The sequence below is a fragment of the Colletotrichum higginsianum genome (genome assembly GCF_001672515.1).
Source record: "Colletotrichum higginsianum IMI 349063 chromosome 7 map unlocalized unitig_7, whole genome shotgun sequence".
Classification (NCBI taxonomy): domain Eukaryota; kingdom Fungi; phylum Ascomycota; class Sordariomycetes; order Glomerellales; family Glomerellaceae; genus Colletotrichum; species Colletotrichum higginsianum.
The window spans coordinates 3,857,375-3,874,048 of NW_017263917.1; the positions used below are offsets into that span (position 1 = coordinate 3,857,375).

Consider the following 16,674-nt stretch of genomic DNA (forward strand, 5'->3'; position numbering starts at 1 on the left):
GGCCCCCACATATCCCCCAACTTTGTTCCTTCTTCGCCTCTTCATCATCCATAGCTGTTGGTTCACGCTCACTCAACCCTTTAACCTCCTTCCCCGCATTCCTTGCAGCGACCAAAAATGGCCGCATCCGCCGACCCCATCCATCGCTACAAGTTTACGATCCTTCCTGAGTACTTTGTGAACTACTACCAGGTTGCGGAGAAGAGTCCTGGTGGGAAGGCAACGACTCAGCCGAGCCTGGGCCTCCTCGACAAACCCTTCGAAGATGCGACCAACGACGCAGGCGCCAAGCCATGGGAGCGGTTCACCGCCCACGTCAACAGACTCAACGCTGAGAGCCCGGAAGGCGTCGAGTACAAGGTCCTGTATCTGACAAGACATGGCCTGGGTTTCCATAACGTGCAGGCAGCTAAAGTCGGGACAACTGAGTGGGATGCAAGTAACTCATTACCCCGTCGACTATTCTGATTACTCATGGATGTTCTTGGCACAGAGGTACTGGTCACATCTCGACGGCGACGGTGTTGTCACATGGCTCGACGCTGAGCTTGTCGACACAGGCATTCGCCAAGCAAAGGATTTGAGTGCATTTTGGGCGGACGCCACAACGACCCAGAAAGTGCCTTTCCCGGAGTCTTTCTACACGAGCCCTCTCCGTCGGTGCCTCGAGACGAGCAGGCTCGTGTTCGGCGGCTTGGTTGAGGAGAGGGGCCAGGAGTTCCGGCCTCTCGTCAAGGAGGGACTGAGAGAGCGTATGACGGATCACACTTGCGACAAGAGAAGCCCCAAGGAATGGATCGAGAGTGCCTATCCGAGATATTTCATCGAGCCAGGGTTCACCGAGGAAGACCAGCTATGGAAGGCCGACCGATTTGAGACGACCGAGGAGCACCTTGCCAGGAAGCGGCAGGTTCTGAATGAGATCTTCTCGACAGACGCAAGCCAGTTTGTTTCACTGACAGTTCACTCATACGCCATCGCAGCCATACTGGGTGTTGGTGGGCAGGAGGAGTTCAGAGTCAGAGAAGGGTCTACGATTGCTTTGTTGGTCCGTGGTGATAGAATAGACGTGTCATCTGGCTAGCTACAGGGCAAGACTTCCCAGATCCGTCATATTATGCCAATACAATCTTCCATTGTGGTTCATTCCACGTAAGTATCCCATATCATCTTTCGCTTGATTAGGTGTACTTCTTCTCCGACTCGTTCTCTGCTTCCTTCGCCGCGACTGGAGTTGTCTTGAGTGTGGCGGCTCTCTCGACTAGTTGACGAATCAAGGCCGCGTCAGCCGCACGGTTCTCCTCGCGGATCACCTGGCGAAGGCGTTGTCTGTCGGCAGCCAATTTGCGTTCGCGCCAATCGTCTAAAGTCGGGCCATGGGTGGTCCAGTATACGTATGAGCCGTATACCGACGTCATGGCGAGTGTGCCAATAACGATCATGCTGGCGATCGGGTCGAACATCGTCAGGGACTCTGCAACTGCGTGTTCGTCAGAACTCTTGAACATCCGACGTCTGTTTGGATGAGAAAGGACTCACATGGTAGAGCGGGTCTTTCTTTTCTTCCCGGCTGATATCCCCGTATTCTGCTTTCTCTTGTTGTCGATGGTTGAGGACTTGGTGAATTTTTCTATTCTAGAGAGCAATGCTGAAGTACCCTATACTGGTAAAGAAAATTACATTAGGCTTCGGTGAGGCACTGAAAACTCCGTTCAAATTCCTTTGGTTCATAATTTATCCCTCCCTTGGTCGAATCATAGTTTCAGACTTTTTGAATATGCCTCCACTATACCAGCCCAGTATCAAGCTTTCTTGTTCCGGTGGCGCATGTATCAGGGTGTCCATGTGGAACAATCCGGTCCTCCGTGACATATCTCACAATTTCCGGAATCTTTATCCGGGTTGATTTATTCGACGTGCCCGCTGCTAACAATTGGACGATCCGGGTAGTCTATTTTAGCAACTTTTATCCTAGGCAATGACATAGCTTCTCTAGGCCAGATACCAAAAGGCCGGAGCAAAACGCAGTAGAAGGAAGAGATATGTTACTGGTCCAGAAACTTCGCCAAAACTTTTCAATTCACTTGCTCTGAGGTCTATTTCTCTTACCATTGAATGATTTCTAGGTATGAAACAGCCCTGAAATGTGTTCAAATGGTCTTCTCGACCAGTGTGTCTCAAAAGTGGTAAGAAAGCTAGAGGAAATAATCCATGTCTTCCAGAGCAGAGGAAGGCATTCCCATAACAATGTATCGATTTCAGGACCCTCGAGATCTTTCTTCTCAAGAATCAGGGGCACCCTTGAAGTCTCTGTAAGAGTAGCCAAGACCCTCTCTATTGGCGTTATGAGCATGCTGTTCTTGAGTCTATGGACAGCGAGTATCAGTAGCGATCCAATGACCTCGGCGAGACTGAACCTACAGGAGTAATGGGTGCCGCAGCGACGACCGCCACCTGAGACGCTAGGATGACTTGAAACCGCATATTGAGGAGGCAAAGTGTTGGGTCGATGTAATAGTTGTGTTGCGGAAACCTTTGGAACTTGAATATCTAGTAATCTTGATGAGAAGCCTTAGGTTGTAGAAACGTATTGACAATTTTACTAGATTTACTAATGATGTTTCTATTCTTGTGCATTTCACTTCTCGGCCTGTTCCTGAGCATCAAAATCCGCATGTTACCACCTGGTAACGAAAGCCTGATTGTAGCCACTCCATTTGGACACAAAAGACAAGGTTTTTGACGGACCGAGAACTGTGTCCACTCCATCACCCGAATTATAAGACGTAGACGGGGGAAAAAACATACTAGCGTTGGTGTTTCGGACCGCACGACTACGCGCACACCGATATTCACCTTAGAACCTAGAAGTAGGATGCAGGTTGATCGGAGACTGAAAGCAACATCATTCCGGGCCATAATGGCGAGATTAAACAGGAAAGATCAAAGATTCAATGGCGAATATTGAGAAGTATCAGTTGTAAATCACCTTGCGGCGGTACTCACTCGATTATGGTGTAGGAAGCGTGATTTTAAATCGGAGCAGAGACAGCTATGACGAACATACGGTAGAACACTGAGAACGTTACTGAGAGAAAAGTACTGGGGTAAAGCTTATCGGGAGAAAGCACAATCGAAGCAGATCTGCTGCATTATCTTACGCAACTGCGTCAACACAACAAAAAATTGCATTGTTTGCGCCCGGTTTGCAATGAGCTCAGTACCACATCTTCCTCCACATTCGTCCCCAAGTCCCGTACCAACTCGCAGCTCTTCTGACGTTCACTTCTGGGCCGATGCCAATGACAATCCATCCAAGTAGGCCCTCTTCGATCCCGTTTCCCATCATCATATATTGCACCATGGGCTCCGAAGTATTGCTCTCCTGCGTGAGCACTGCATCCTCGTCGTTTTTGTTCCGCCATTGAGGGTTCGATTTATACGGATGGATCGCAGCAACATGATCAAGCAGGTTGCTGTCGAAGAAAGTTTGTCCAACGTGAGAGGCTTGGACAGAGTGGTTAGCTGGGAATGAAGAGGCGAGTGTGCCATTTCCAGAGTCTCCTGGTGAATGAAGGATTATGGGCTAGGAGATGAATTTGTGTTGCCCATCCTGTTAACTGTTGTCAGATACCATCAAACCCGAGATCAACGCACTTACCAAGATACCATCCTGGCATGATCGTCTTGAATCGTACCACCCTATTGGCTCCTGTCTGTTGCACTCCTCTCAGCCAGCTCTCGTCTATAATCCTTCCTATCATCGTCCTTTCTCCACTACCTTCCTCATTTCCTTGCAAAGTGCTCAAGCTGTTCCTGTTATCGATGTTCGCAACCACGCTGTATACTCCACTTGCATTCGCGTGCCAAATTTCCACAAACAGATCTCCAATTGGACGGCATGTTCGAGTGTTGATGAACTGCAACTCTAGCACGAGTGGTATTCCGGTCTGCGTCTCCATTATGTCGTTGCGGATGCGTTCACCTGTAACGAAGTACGGTCTATCTTGTGGCACATTGGTTAGTCGGCATCTTGATTGAGGACGAGCATCTTCCACCACGCTATGTACTACAGTAGCTTGTGTATGTGCTCTTGACCTTTGGTATATTCCTTTCAAACTGCTGTCCTTCGCCAGATCATACTGTCTGGTCAACTCAGTTGCCTCAGCTCCAAGATCTCATGGCCCGAGTCGCCGTTGGACCGCTTGACCCGTCTCATTATGGACCATCTTCAAGTCAACAATCCGGCCGCGTTGGCTTCTTTCTGCGTAAATAACAATCCGTCGTTTTCATTTTATCAACAAGGAGAAGAAAAAGAATTGAACAGATGAACAGTATAGGCCCATCAGCAGAAACTGCTAAGAGAGGACAATTATTGACTCGCACCGGCTGTATCTCGACCCCAAGCGCGAAGTCCTGCTTTCCGTGTAAACATCAAGACGATCCCGATCCGCAACTCCAAAAAACCTTTGGCAGGCCCGATTCACAAGCGCCGAAAATCGTCTAAGAAATGGATGATGCATCAAGCATTATATTTACGCCCTTCCGGACTTTGAAGTAAGATATGTACATGAATCTGTCGTTGGCTGCTGTTGTAACCCCCCGACACAAAAAGAAAACTACCCCTTCCTTTCACCCCCTCTGAAGGCTCTGCGGAAAAAGCATCGTCATCATTAGCCGCAGCTTAGATCTTGCCGAATCCGGCACTGGTGGTGGCGGACTTGGCGTCGTTGGCAGTGCCGGCGGAGGCGACGTTCTTGCCGGAGAAGCTGGAGAGGATGGAAGTGTCGCTGCCGGCGAGCGAGCCGCTGGAGCCGAAGGCGTTGAGCTGGCAGACGTGGCCGAGGCCAGAGGAGCACTTGGCGTTGGTGTTGGTGTCGGGGGAGGCGAAGACCTTGCCGGAGAGGCCGGTCTGGTAGGCGGCCTTGACGTTCTGGAAGACGTTGCCCTCGGCGACGATCTTGGAGCCGGAGTCGGCCTCGAACGCGTGGCCGGTGTTGCTGTACCAGTAGTTGTTGACAGCGTGGAGGAGGGTGTTTCCAGCAACCTTGGGGGCTCTGCCGGAGGTGTGGTGGATGTAGTTACTAGCCCGGGTTGTCAGCATATCCTCGTCACGAGGTGGGAGGGGGGGTTGATATTCTCTGGATATCACTTACCCCTTCAAGGTGACCATGTCGCTGCTGCCGGTGAAGTAGAGAGCCCAGTAGTGGTGGCCGTCGCAGGTGGCGGACCAGGTAGAAGAACCGTCAATCTCGTTGTTAGAGATAGTAACGCGGTTAGAGGCTCCGTTGCCGAGGACAATGTGCTGGCGGCCGATCTTGGAGGTCTAGAGAAGAGGTCTTGTTAGAGATATGCCTCAGGTTTTTGTAAAGTACTTTGCATGTGCATAAACTCACAGTAACGTGGTCAATCCAGACGAGGTCGCTGCCGTCGAGGGTGATGGCATCACCACCCCAGACGTACTGGGGGTTGAGGTTCTCAATCTTGATGTTCTGGATGATGATGTTCTTGGCGCCGCCGGTGATGCGGAGACCCTTTCCGATGATGACACCCTTGCTGCCCTGACCGATGAGGGACTTGTTGGAGGCAACCTTGATGGGGTTAAGGCCAGCGTTGTCGTACCTGAGGGAGTCGATCGTGTTAGTCTGCAGTCATCAAAAGCTTTGCCACCCATGCATGTCTGGTCTTCCTGCGAAGCTCGAGATCCGTGATTGGCATTGAGGGGGGGAAACAGCTTGTGGAACATACTTGACGCTGGTCTTGGGGGCATTGGGCTGGTAGTTGGTGCACCAGTTGTCCTTGTTGATGGCGGTCTGGCAAGCAGAGCCAGTTCCCCAAGGGGCGCAGCCGGTTCCGGAGGTGGTTCCTTCGGTGCCACGGAAGTCAAAGGTCTTGGTGAGAACGATGGTTCTCGCCGAGGAGTCGGTCAGGTAAGAGACCAGCTGGGCGGTGGTCGAGGGGTAGACGGGGGCGGCGGAGCCACCACCGGTGGTGCCCATGGCAAAGCCCTCGGCAGATCCCTTGACGGCATCGGCGGCGAGAGCCAGAGGAGCGAAGGCCGCCAGGGCCACGGAGAGAAGAGCAGATCTCATGATGATTGGGAAGCTTTCGAAATAAGAAGAAGAAGCACAAAGATACAAAAGAATGAATGTGGTTGGTTGGATGTGAAAGAGAGACAAGAGGGTGAAAGCCGCTGGAGAGGAACAGGATCTTCCAAGTCAAGCAATGTGGCTGACAGTCGATGATATATGTTTGCCGGACTAACCTTCGTCCCACATCATCCTCCTTGTCGTCTTCCTTTTCTTTCTCCGTCTCCTTCTCCTTCTCCTTCTCCTTCTCATCCCTCCTTCTAGGCTCCTCCTCCACGCCCCTTTCTGCCCGGCCCCTCCCTAACCCTAACCACTATGGGCCATGCCGAATCTCCACCAACAGGGCAGACGACAGCTTCATCTCACAACTCACGACATGCCTCCCAGCCTGCCCTCCCATGAGACAAAAATGTGTAATCGGCCGACGACATTGCTCAATCCACCCATGCCTTAGCTGCCCACAGACCATGGCGTGCGTACCGGATCCGACTACGTGGAGGGATGGGGTGGTGGAGTGTCTCCACTGCTGCATGGGTATCAGACGCGCTCTGTGACCCCTTCATCTACCATCCACGACACTATCCCCGTCGGTCCCGGGGTTACAGTGATAGCGTCGGCGTCACACCCGAATCGAGCGGTAACAACAAGCTCATATTCCGTGGTCCGGCAGTTCCCATCAATAAGAAGGAGGAAATAGCCTGCTTGTCTCCGCTGGTAGGGCCGCGCATGTCGACTGGGAAGGGGGGGGGAGGCTAGAGACTGCCATTGTTGGAGCCCTCCTCCGCTGCAGAAGGCCGTCACGAGGCCGGCGGACAGCGGGGGGTGGCAGACCATTGAACGGCAGTCAAGGCCTGGAGTATTGTCTCTACGTAGAATTAGCTCCGTCTGCAATCATTTTTCAGCCAAGGGTCCGTATGCAAAGAGTTCTCCGTAGCGTGGTGTAAATTTCCGCCAGTTAGGGACATGGGAAGAGAGTCAAAGAGGCCCGACGTGCTAAGCCCCTAGGCAACCCCCGTTAGCCATTCCGATGAAACGGTTTAAATTTCCCGCGAGGGCATGTTCCCTTCGCATTTCGCGCGTTACGCACTTGCTGCTGCCACTAGCAGCTGTCAACTGGGCACCCGGCGCCGCCAAGACCCAACAACCGGGGCGGCTCCAAGAACACCAAGTCGGCTTCGTGGGCTTCTAGCCTCGGTCGTTTTCCGTGGGAACGTCACAACGTGTGTTGTTGTCCTGAGAAGGATAAGATCTGTTAAGCATAAACCGTCACGTCAGCCCCCATTGTTATGTTGTGTCGGAAGGCCCAAGCTCCCTCCTCATTTGATGTTCGTCTTTTTTTCTGCTCAGTACCTTGCTCGAAGCATCTCTATTTTAGATAGAGGTTCAAGGGTGTCGTCTGCGGAGGAAAGTCAATTGCGAGGGCGGTACACGTGTTGACTCAGATTGCTCTTCCGCGGAACGCGTTCCCCTTAGTGTTTTCGAGTCATGATGGCGTGTACTGCGGATGACTCGAACGGGCTAGGCGGCTAATTCCCTCTCTGTGCTGATATTTCACCTTCCCATCCAGGGGGGCAAGCCTCCCGGTCGTATGGCGCGAACTCCCAAGACAAGGATGTGCATGCCAAGGAATAGATTGAGCCTCAAGCCCAGCCCGCGAAGTGGTCAGTGGCGGGCCCCATCCAAAGAGCCACATCCACATGCTGGGGCAGAATATCGAAAGCTACACTACTACAGTACAGATACATGAAGAACGGTAATGAAATGTGGTGCCAAGGTGGCTCTCGTCAATTCGTCAAAGGATCACCCATTCCGGTCGGATGGAAACTCTTGTGGGAACACGTCGGGAATATCTACGGAGCGCTCCCCCTTGGCGCATCAAAATTGGACCTCGGACGTTCTGCCGAGGACAAAGGAACGGAATATCGGCAACGGCGGCACGCAGTCAGCATGTCCCCTTCAGCCTTCAGCCTTCAACCCTCAGGGGGGGGAGACGGATAGAAACCCAAACAATCGCTCCACTGATCAAAGTCCGCCTTTTGTCACTGTGATCGGCATTAATTCTTCCCGCAAGAGGGTTACATTCCCATAATAACGCCACTCTGTCAGAAGGCGGGCCACTGAATGTCGTGGCTCATCTATCTTACATTTATCCGAACATGGTTGCCCGGTAGAACCACTCTCGAGCCTCCGCGCCTGGCCCGCGCCGATGGGGCGGCCTCCAGGACCGGTTTTCCACTTTGCCATCTCCAGCATCGTACGGCTTTCTTTTAGACTTCACCAGGGGGTCGGGGGCTTCGAGAATTCTCGACAAGCTCTCGTTCGCGCGCCAAAATGTCGCGCTCGGCCTTGGTGTTGCCTTCCGCCGGCAAGTACGAGAATATGAGCGGAATCAGCGCGGCCAGCAGGGTGCCGAAGCCGGTGAAGGCGCCCGTCGTCGCGAAGCCCTTGACGAACCGGGGCCCGTCCGACGAGGGCCAGAGCCTGCTCCCGTAGACCGCCGAGAGATTTCCAACCGAGTTGACCAGGGCGACGACGACTGCGCGCTTTTCCGCGGGTAGGGAGATGACCTCCGAGGCCCAGTTGAGCATCAACGGGAGCGCCGTGTAGAGACCCGCAATGTAGAAGCACAGCATGGCGTACACGACCCTGGGGTCCGAGACGGTCACGCAGACAATCGTGCAGACGAAGCTGAGGCACATGCATCCCGTGATGTGCCACCGGCGGTCCTTGGTCCGGTCGGCCGTGTAGGACAGCACGACCAGGAAGACGGCGCCGACCATCCAGATGGGAATCGTCATGTACTGGGCCGTGACCGACGTGTACCCCATCTGCTTGACGATTGTGGGGATGAAATAGGAGATCGTACAGGATCCCAGGTCCATCGTGAACAGCACCACAAAGACGTACGTCCGCGGGTCGGCCAGGGCCGCCTTGAGGGACTGCCAGTGGGTGAGACGCTGGCCGTGCCTGGCCGCCGTCGTCTGCCGATCGTGGATCATCCGGACCACGGCCAGTTGCCGCTCCTCCAATGAGAGACGCTTCGTCGTCTCTGGGAAGTCGAGCAGGACGAACTTGAAGATGACGGCGAATCCCACCGTGCAGACGCCTTCGATGAGATACAGCCAACGCCAACCGCGAATGCCCCGGACACCTTCCATATTACCGGTGATTGCGCCGGCGAGCAGCCCGCTGACCGCGCCAGAGCACACGGAAGCGGTGTAAAAGATGGAAAATCGCTTGCCTGAGGGGGACGCAATTTCACTTAGTACGGATACGGGGGGGTGCTGACGTAGACAGACAGACTGGTGGGGGGTTGGCACCCATGAGCCAGCCAGCTGCAGGTTGAGGGTACTGACCAATCTCTGCCCTCTTGTACCAGCAAGTCATGACATAGAGGACGCCCGGGAAGAAGCCTGCCTCGATGCACCCGAGGAAGAATCGGAGGGCGAGCATCCCCTCGTAGTTCCTGACGACCGACATGATGGCACAGACGGTGCCCCAGACGATCATGATGCCGGGCAGGTAGTACGACGGCCGTGACCGCGTGAGCAGCATGTTGGAAGGGACTTCGCAGACGAGGTAGCCGATGAAGAAGATGGACAGCAGCATCGCGTACTCTGCCGACAGGTTAGCCAGATCTCCGTCTTAGCTTTTGGGTGGTGGGCGGCGTTTCGCCCTGCTCACGGGAGTCGTCGAGCTGCAGGTCCGCTTCCATGCCGGCGACCTTGGCGTTTCCCTGCAGAGAGCCAGGTCAGTTAGACTTTCATGATCTATCTCCTGGAGCGGGGTGGGTGGGGGGTGGCGCAATCAACTTACAATGTTCTGTCTGTCGATATACGCCAAGATGTACATGAACCATAAAGTCGGGCCCTGTCTATTGTGTTAATTTTGCCTCTGCTTCTGACTCGCCTCATCCAAGCAGCATCATCCATCGACATCTTACCATGTACAGATCAAGTTTCCGGACCAGCGCCTTCTCTTCGGCAGAGTCCGGCACATAGTTCTGCAACGCGCGCTCCAGCTCCAAGTTGTGTTCAGACAAGACGACTTTCTCTGCGTACACCTCCGCCATGTCTGTAGACTCAGGCTGGAGTTTTTCTGCCTTGATGTCGGCCATGATGAACAGCGGATTAGTCTAAGGAAGTGTGATTACAGGTGTGATTGTCACAGAGCTCGCATTCGGAACCCATCGGAGACGGGATGGTCATCTTATAATGCAATAAGCAGTCTTATCTATGTTTGCTGTTGCTAACGATTCTTCTCAACCTTGCGGCGTTGAACCGACACCCCAAGAAGCGAGACTGAGTTGGCTCAACTGTGTCCGTCGCGTTTATCGGCACATCTGCGAAGAATTCCCTAAATGGGTGAGTGAGAGACGCAGCCAGGATTGCCGGAGCGATTCGTTATCTCCAGTGCAACGACGAGATATCTCGAGGCCCGCCAATCCCACCCCCGCGTTTTCGCGACCAAGATACCGTGCGTATGTGCACCACGGCAAATGCTCGGGCGGGGTTTTGTCTGCCTGATAACAGATGACGATGCGTTAAACTGTCCGGGCAGTATTTTTGGTCGAGTTTCCAACTCCCCTCCCCCGGACATCGATAGCCAGAGAAAAGCGGGGACGGGTTTCCGACCGGCTGGCCTGCATGACCGGCCCGGTTCGTTAATGGCCGGGCGGCCCAAGCTTCCCATCCGCAAGCCGGCAGGACGACTTCTTGCCGTCACCATTCTGCTGCAGATATTGTTGGTGGCGGGGTTTTGATCTTGGGCACCCGGACTGGTTCCACGTTATCATCCGGCTGCGGTAGCTGCACACCCGCTGGAACGATTTTCTATCTGTGTTATCGTGACGGCAGCCAAGGCTTCATTGCTGCAGACAATGGGAAATGATGGGGAACCACGATCCACCTCATCTGTTTATGGAATGATGTCTTGGTAGATCCATGGTGAACTGAAACACTTAGGTTTGATTTTCTCGTTGCTCGTCTTGCGGAAGTTGTTCTCCCTCATGTCTGATTTTCGACGCCATTCAACTTGTCAACTCATCTGATTTCCGACTTTCTGTCCCGCCACCAGAGACACCACTTGACTCTTTCGTTTCTCTGGGGCTACATTAGGCTACATGCTCTGTGCTGGATAAAGTCTGGCGTTTGGGAGCTGTAGTTGCCGTAGTACCCCGGGAAGATATACAACATAGTTCATCGTACCTAGCCTAGCTATGAGGCTCTGGTAATCCTCCCTGCAACCAACATGTAACGAGCAAGAGGATCCACCGTCCCTGCGCTTATTCTTCGATCCCTCTTGCGGGGTCCGTCGGTGCGGATACTCTGTGTTGTACTGGGTGACTTGTCAAGTGCCTCGCTGACAGGTGATTTCGTAGTAAGCACATCATCACTCTGTCCAAACTTTATCATCTAGGCTGACAAGGCATCTCAAGCATACGAGTACGTTACTTGGTCAGTCACTAATCGTCGATTGCAATCCGCCATGAGCTTAAACTACTTTCACCGCGCTCAGTGTCTGTTAGTCGAAGTCTCGACACCTCCGTTCGATCTCGGGTCCTTATGTTCCAAACAAAAGGATGTCTGACTGACAATTTGAACCTGAGGCAATTTGACAGCAGTGTCTGTTGTGTCTTCCGTCAGCTACCTTAAACCGGCTTTGGTTCTTGACACACGGGCCATGTAATTTTCTATTCCTCCTACCGAACGGACAGTCCACTTCACGAGGGTTGTAAATCGTTCTGTCAGTTTTATACATCTATCAAAGACGTTCGCTCTATTGGTATCAAAGTCTATAGCATTTCATCTCTTTCCATCATTCGATGCCGGTCATAACCATCTTCGTCACCAAGAACTCGTCAATGCCATACTTGCTGCCCTCTCTACCAAACCCACTCTGCTTCACACCGCCGAAAGGTGCAGCTGGGTCGCTGATGGCTCCTATTGTAAGGGGTTGAATTAGTAAGGACGGTTTCGGGAGGAATCACTCGAGCGGCTGCTCACCAATATTGACACCGACCATGCCAACCTCCAAGGCCTCTGCCACACGCCAGCATCGGGAAACATCCTTGCTGAAAAAATATCCCGCGAGACCAACATCGGCGTCATTCGCGAGCTCGACCGCCTCCTCTTCTGTGTCAAAGGCGAAAAATGCCGCCACGGGGCCAAACGTTTCCTCGGAGCAAATCTTCATGCCAGGCTTCATGCCGGCCAACACAGTGAGGTCGAAGAAGTTGGGGCCCAGATCGGTCCGGGGCTTGCCACCCAGCAGCACGCGAGCGCCCTTGGATACGGCATCCTTGACGTGATCGTCAACCTTGGAAACCGCGCGGCCGTGAATCAGGGGACCATGGGTTGTCTCCTCTCCGAACCCGTCGCCAACCACGAAGCCCTTGATGGCGTCCACTACCATCTGCGAGAACTTTTCGTAGACCTTGCTGTGTACCAGGATGCGGTTGGCGCACACGCACGTCTGGCCTGAGATCCTGAACTTTGATGCGATCAGGCCTTTGAGAGCTGCGTCGAGGTCCGCATCCTCGAAGACGATGAAAGGGGCGTTCCCGCCGAGTTCGAACGAGAGCTTCTTCAACGTCGAGGAGCACTGGTTCATCAAGATCTTTCCAACACCGGTCGATCCAGTGAAGGAGACCTTCTTGATGACCGGGTGCGTGGTCAGGACCTTTCCCACGGACACTGTGTTGTCAAGGGCGGTGATGATGTTGACGACGCCAGCGGGGATCCCCGCCCTGTGCGCGAGCTCTGCCAGGGCCAAGGCCGTCAGGGGTGCTTCGGCAGGTGCCTTCACGACTACAGTGCAGCCTGCAGCCAGCGCCGGACCGACTTTGCGGGTGATCATGGCTGCAGGGAAGTTCCACGGGGCGATGAGACCGCAGACACCAATGGGCTCCTTGAGCGTCACGAGACGACAGCTGGGGTTGCTCGCCTGGATGGTGTCGCCGTAGATTCTCGGGGCCTCTTCGGAAAACCACTCGAAGAAGGACGCGGCGTAAGCGACTTCGGTCCTTGCGTCGGCCATGGGCTTGCCGTTCTCAAGAGTGATGATCGTGGCCAGGTCCTCGGCGTTCTCCATCATCAGGTCGTACCACTTCCTCAGCAACCGGGCCCTGGCCCTTGCCGGTGTCTTGCGATAGGATTTGAAGGCATCGTGAGCCCTCAAGATGGACGCCTCGGTGTCTTTCTCGTCGAACTCGGGGCATTTGGCGACCTCGGCAAGAGTCGAGGGATCTAGATCACAGGTTAGTCTCGGCCCGTTCAAAGATGACCAGTACCTACTTTCAACAGAAAAAACTTTGCCAGACTCTGCGCCGACCCATTTGCCGTTCACGTAGCACGATGTCTTCAGAAGTGAAGCATCCTTCAACTGTTGTGAAGTCAGTATCAATTCTATGCACTTCAGTCCTGAGTGAAATGCTCCGCCGACATGACTTACCTGGTGTGTGCTTGATGCCATCGTGGATAAAAACAATGCACCTCAATGTGGTCCTTGCAGAAGAGTGGTCTGATGTCTGAAATTGCCCCGGCAAGCCAAAAGGCCTCATGCGATCTGCTGTTTATATGAGCATCTCATTATGGCGTCGAATCGGCGATGCCCCTGATGCGGCATCGCCGTGCCTGTCCATACCGGTGTGGAAATGACGCTCATGTTCAGTGGGACCGGCCCGGAGCCGGAGCGGGCCACGTGGCGGAGGGGAGGGGGGTGTTGACACATATCAACATGCTGCGTTTGGTAAAAGAACGGACCAATTCCACAAAACATGAAGAAAAACGCCTCCAAAAAAACACGCCTCTATGCGCTGTGTGACAGCAATAAACCGCAACCGGATTGTGAGGATGGATCATGCTAGGTCCGATGGAGATTCGGTGGGGCGGTTCGTCTTGGTCTGGGCCCCGGATGGGGCCGGTCCCCGAGCCGGCCGGCTCGTCCCCGGTCCTCAGTCATGAAGAGGGGGGCGAACGGAGGCTCACGGACACGTTTTCGGTCGATAAATACTCGACTCCCAACGCTGGACAATAACCTTACTCTGTGCCCAAATCAGCGAAATCCTACAACACCCAGCCTTACAAGTTCTTTCTCTCAGCTTCACTTCGAGAAGATCGCCACAACCCCGATATATCCAAGGCCCATCAGCACATACACACCCAAAGATGCCCGCCGTCATCGAGCACTCGGTCACCACGGAGGTGCCTGGGCCCATGTCCAAGGCCTGCGCCAAGAAGCTTGATACCTTCTTCGACGCCCGCGCCGTTTACTTCGTTGTCGACTACGACAAGAGCTCCGGAAACTAGTACGCGGCAACCACGGCCACCTGGTGAACGAACGCTGACAATGAGACCCCAGCATCGTCGACGTTGACGGCAACAGATACCTCGATGTGTAAGTTCCCGGGCCCGCCGATCGTCCTCGGCAGCCTGTCGATCCGCAGCTCGCTAATCTGCCCCGGATAGCTACTCTCAGATCGCCTCCATCCCCGTCGGCTACAACAACCCCACTCTCATCGAGGCCGCCAAGTCGCCCGAGATGATCTCCGCCCTTGTCAACAGACCTGCCATCGGCAACTTCCCCTCTGCATTCTGGCACGACCTCCTTCAGGAGGGTCTGATGAAGGCCGCCCCCGAGGGCCACAACCACATCTTCACCGCCCAGTCCGGCTCTGAGGCCAACGAGCTGGCCTACAAGGCCGCTTTCATGCTCTACCGCCGCCGCGAGCGTGGTGAGGCCGAGTGGTCCAACGAGGAGATCCAGTCCTGCCTCCAGAACACCGCCCCTGGATCCCCCGAGCTCGCCATCCTCAGCTTCAAGAACTCCTTCCACGGCCGCGGCTTCGGCAGTCTGTCCACCACCCGGTCCAAGGCCGTCCACAAGCTCGACATCCCCTCCTTCAACTGGCCCCAGGCCTCCTTCCCCGCCCTGAAGTACCCTCTCGAGGAGCACGCCGCCGAGAACGACGCTGAGGAGAAGCGGTGCTTGGAGGAGGTTGAGAAGCTGATCCAGAACTGGCACTGCCCGGTTGCCGCCGTCATCGTTGAGCCCATCCAGTCCGAGGGTGGTGACAACCATGCTTCCCCGGCCTTCTTCCAGGGTCTCCGTGACATCACCAAGAAGCACAACGTTGTCATGATCGTTGACGAGGTCCAGACTGGTGAGTTCTCCCTCTGATGTTGACCTGCCATACAGAACTCGCTGACGCTAGTCGCAGGCTTCGGTGCCACTGGAAAGTTCTGGGGACACGCTCACTGGAACCTCACCTCGCCTCCCGATATCGTCACCTTCTCCAAGAAGGCCCAGACCGCCGGCTACTTCTTCGGCGACCCCATGTTGGTCCCCGACAAGGCCTACCGTCAGTTCAACACCTGGATTGGCGATGCCGCTCGCGTCATCGTCTGCAAGGCCGTGATTGACGAGATCCGCAACAAGAACCTCGTCGAGCAAACTGTACAGTCACCACGCTGTCCCTGAACTCGATTTCTCGTAGCTAACACGCCGCAGGCTCGCGTTGGAGATGTCCTTTACTCCGAGATGGAGAAGCTTGCTCAGAAGTACCCCGAGCACGTCCAGAACTTGCGCGGCAAGGGCCAGGGGTAAGTGAAGCCACATACGACGCCCAGGACCAGAGCTTGTCTCGCTGACACGCGTAATAGAACCTACATTGCTTTCGATACCCAGAGCGCTGCAGCTGTCACGAGCTCGATGAAGCGTCTCGGCGTCAACATCGGTGCCTGCGGCAAGGAGACCATTAGACTCAGGCCCATGCTCATCTTTGAGGAGTCTCACAGTAAGCCCACACCACACCACCCGCTACAGCCTGAAATCGTGTATCTGACAAGACTCGCAGTTCCCATCCTCATTTCGGCGTTTGAGAAGACCTTTTCCTCTTTGTAAAAGTATTATCGGGTCACGGCACGGATTGAAAACGGAAAAGACGGATAGCATAGCATTGATTTTGACTCCCACGACAGGCCAGTGTCATTTAGAGGGCATTTGGCAAAAGATACCATAATGATAGGAAAAGACTACGGTGTGAGAATTTAGAAAGATATACTTTGAATTGTCTCCTTACTCAAATGGACTTGCACGTCGTGTAGTGACATGAAGGGCCGCGAAAAGCCCACCTAATAGGTGCAGCTGGGAACTCGGATGGCACACCATGGGATTACCCATTCATCTCGAAAAGTACAACCAACTTCATCGCTGCGCCCATCGTTAATCGTAAGCTTAATGTCCGATCCTTTGGCATATTCAAGAAATCCCGACGGCTAATGCCCAATCAGCTTCCTTGACGACGGGTCCAGCGTGTGCTTGTGATGTCAAAGCAAAGCCGCTCATGCTAATGACCGGCCGGAAGTCACACATGTTACAGTTCCCGGCCGGCAGCTTATCAAGAAAACCCGGGAACTGTCTGTTATTCTATCTGAGGAACGCTTTTCAGGGATTGCTCATCCGTCGACTGATAGTCAACCGGCCCATTGGGTCCGCCGATGAAGCCGGACGCTGTCGTCGCATTCACCGGTACCCCGCCCACTTTCACTGCCCAGGCGCCGAGATAGGGATGATGCGTATCTGT

At 54.2% G+C, this 16,674-nt stretch overlaps 7 protein-coding genes across 7 annotated transcripts; 2 read left to right on the forward strand and 5 right to left on the reverse strand.

Annotated features, from left to right (window-relative positions):
* Nucleotides 1-117: 117 nt before the first annotated feature.
* CH63R_10854 (Phosphoglycerate mutase) lies at nucleotides 118-1,084 on the forward strand (the record flags this gene model as incomplete). Its single annotated transcript, XM_018305828.1, has 2 exons — nucleotides 118-414; nucleotides 494-1,084. The coding sequence occupies 2 exons, from the start codon at nucleotides 118-120 to the stop codon at nucleotides 1,082-1,084; spliced, it is 888 nt and encodes a 295-aa protein (XP_018155252.1).
* Nucleotides 1,085-1,181: 97 nt separating this feature from the next.
* Nucleotides 1,182-1,463, reverse strand: CH63R_10855 (uncharacterized protein; the record flags this gene model as incomplete). The annotated part of the gene is made up of 1 exon (XM_018305829.1): nucleotides 1,182-1,463. The coding sequence occupies one exon, from the start codon at nucleotides 1,461-1,463 to the stop codon at nucleotides 1,182-1,184; it is 282 nt and encodes a 93-aa protein (XP_018155253.1).
* A 1,754-nt stretch (nucleotides 1,464-3,217) lies between these two features.
* On the reverse strand, nucleotides 3,218-3,962 carry CH63R_10856 (putative Extracellular dioxygenase; the record flags this gene model as incomplete). Its single annotated transcript, XM_018305830.1, has 2 exons — nucleotides 3,218-3,564; nucleotides 3,662-3,962. The coding sequence occupies 2 exons, from the start codon at nucleotides 3,960-3,962 to the stop codon at nucleotides 3,218-3,220; spliced, it is 648 nt and encodes a 215-aa protein (XP_018155254.1).
* A 722-nt stretch (nucleotides 3,963-4,684) lies between these two features.
* Nucleotides 4,685-6,092, reverse strand: CH63R_10857 (Pectin lyase; the record flags this gene model as incomplete). Its single annotated transcript, XM_018305831.1, has 4 exons — nucleotides 4,685-5,084; nucleotides 5,157-5,326; nucleotides 5,397-5,622; nucleotides 5,749-6,092. The coding sequence occupies 4 exons, from the start codon at nucleotides 6,090-6,092 to the stop codon at nucleotides 4,685-4,687; spliced, it is 1,140 nt and encodes a 379-aa protein (XP_018155255.1).
* A 2,264-nt stretch (nucleotides 6,093-8,356) lies between these two features.
* Nucleotides 8,357-10,206, reverse strand: CH63R_10858 (Allantoate permease; the record flags this gene model as incomplete). The annotated part of the gene is made up of 5 exons (XM_018305832.1): nucleotides 8,357-9,330; nucleotides 9,389-9,706; nucleotides 9,774-9,825; nucleotides 9,906-9,959; nucleotides 10,033-10,206. The coding sequence occupies 5 exons, from the start codon at nucleotides 10,204-10,206 to the stop codon at nucleotides 8,357-8,359; spliced, it is 1,572 nt and encodes a 523-aa protein (XP_018155256.1).
* A 1,700-nt stretch (nucleotides 10,207-11,906) lies between these two features.
* CH63R_10859 (Succinate-semialdehyde dehydrogenase) lies at nucleotides 11,907-13,562 on the reverse strand (the record flags this gene model as incomplete). The annotated part of the gene is made up of 4 exons (XM_018305833.1): nucleotides 11,907-12,031; nucleotides 12,095-13,336; nucleotides 13,385-13,472; nucleotides 13,542-13,562. The coding sequence occupies 4 exons, from the start codon at nucleotides 13,560-13,562 to the stop codon at nucleotides 11,907-11,909; spliced, it is 1,476 nt and encodes a 491-aa protein (XP_018155257.1).
* A 695-nt stretch (nucleotides 13,563-14,257) lies between these two features.
* Nucleotides 14,258-15,992, forward strand: CH63R_10860 (4-aminobutyrate aminotransferase; the record flags this gene model as incomplete). Its single annotated transcript, XM_018305834.1, has 7 exons — nucleotides 14,258-14,397; nucleotides 14,451-14,486; nucleotides 14,558-15,252; nucleotides 15,310-15,545; nucleotides 15,600-15,691; nucleotides 15,752-15,885; nucleotides 15,946-15,992. The coding sequence occupies 7 exons, from the start codon at nucleotides 14,258-14,260 to the stop codon at nucleotides 15,990-15,992; spliced, it is 1,380 nt and encodes a 459-aa protein (XP_018155258.1).
* Nucleotides 15,993-16,674: the final 682 nt, after the last annotated feature.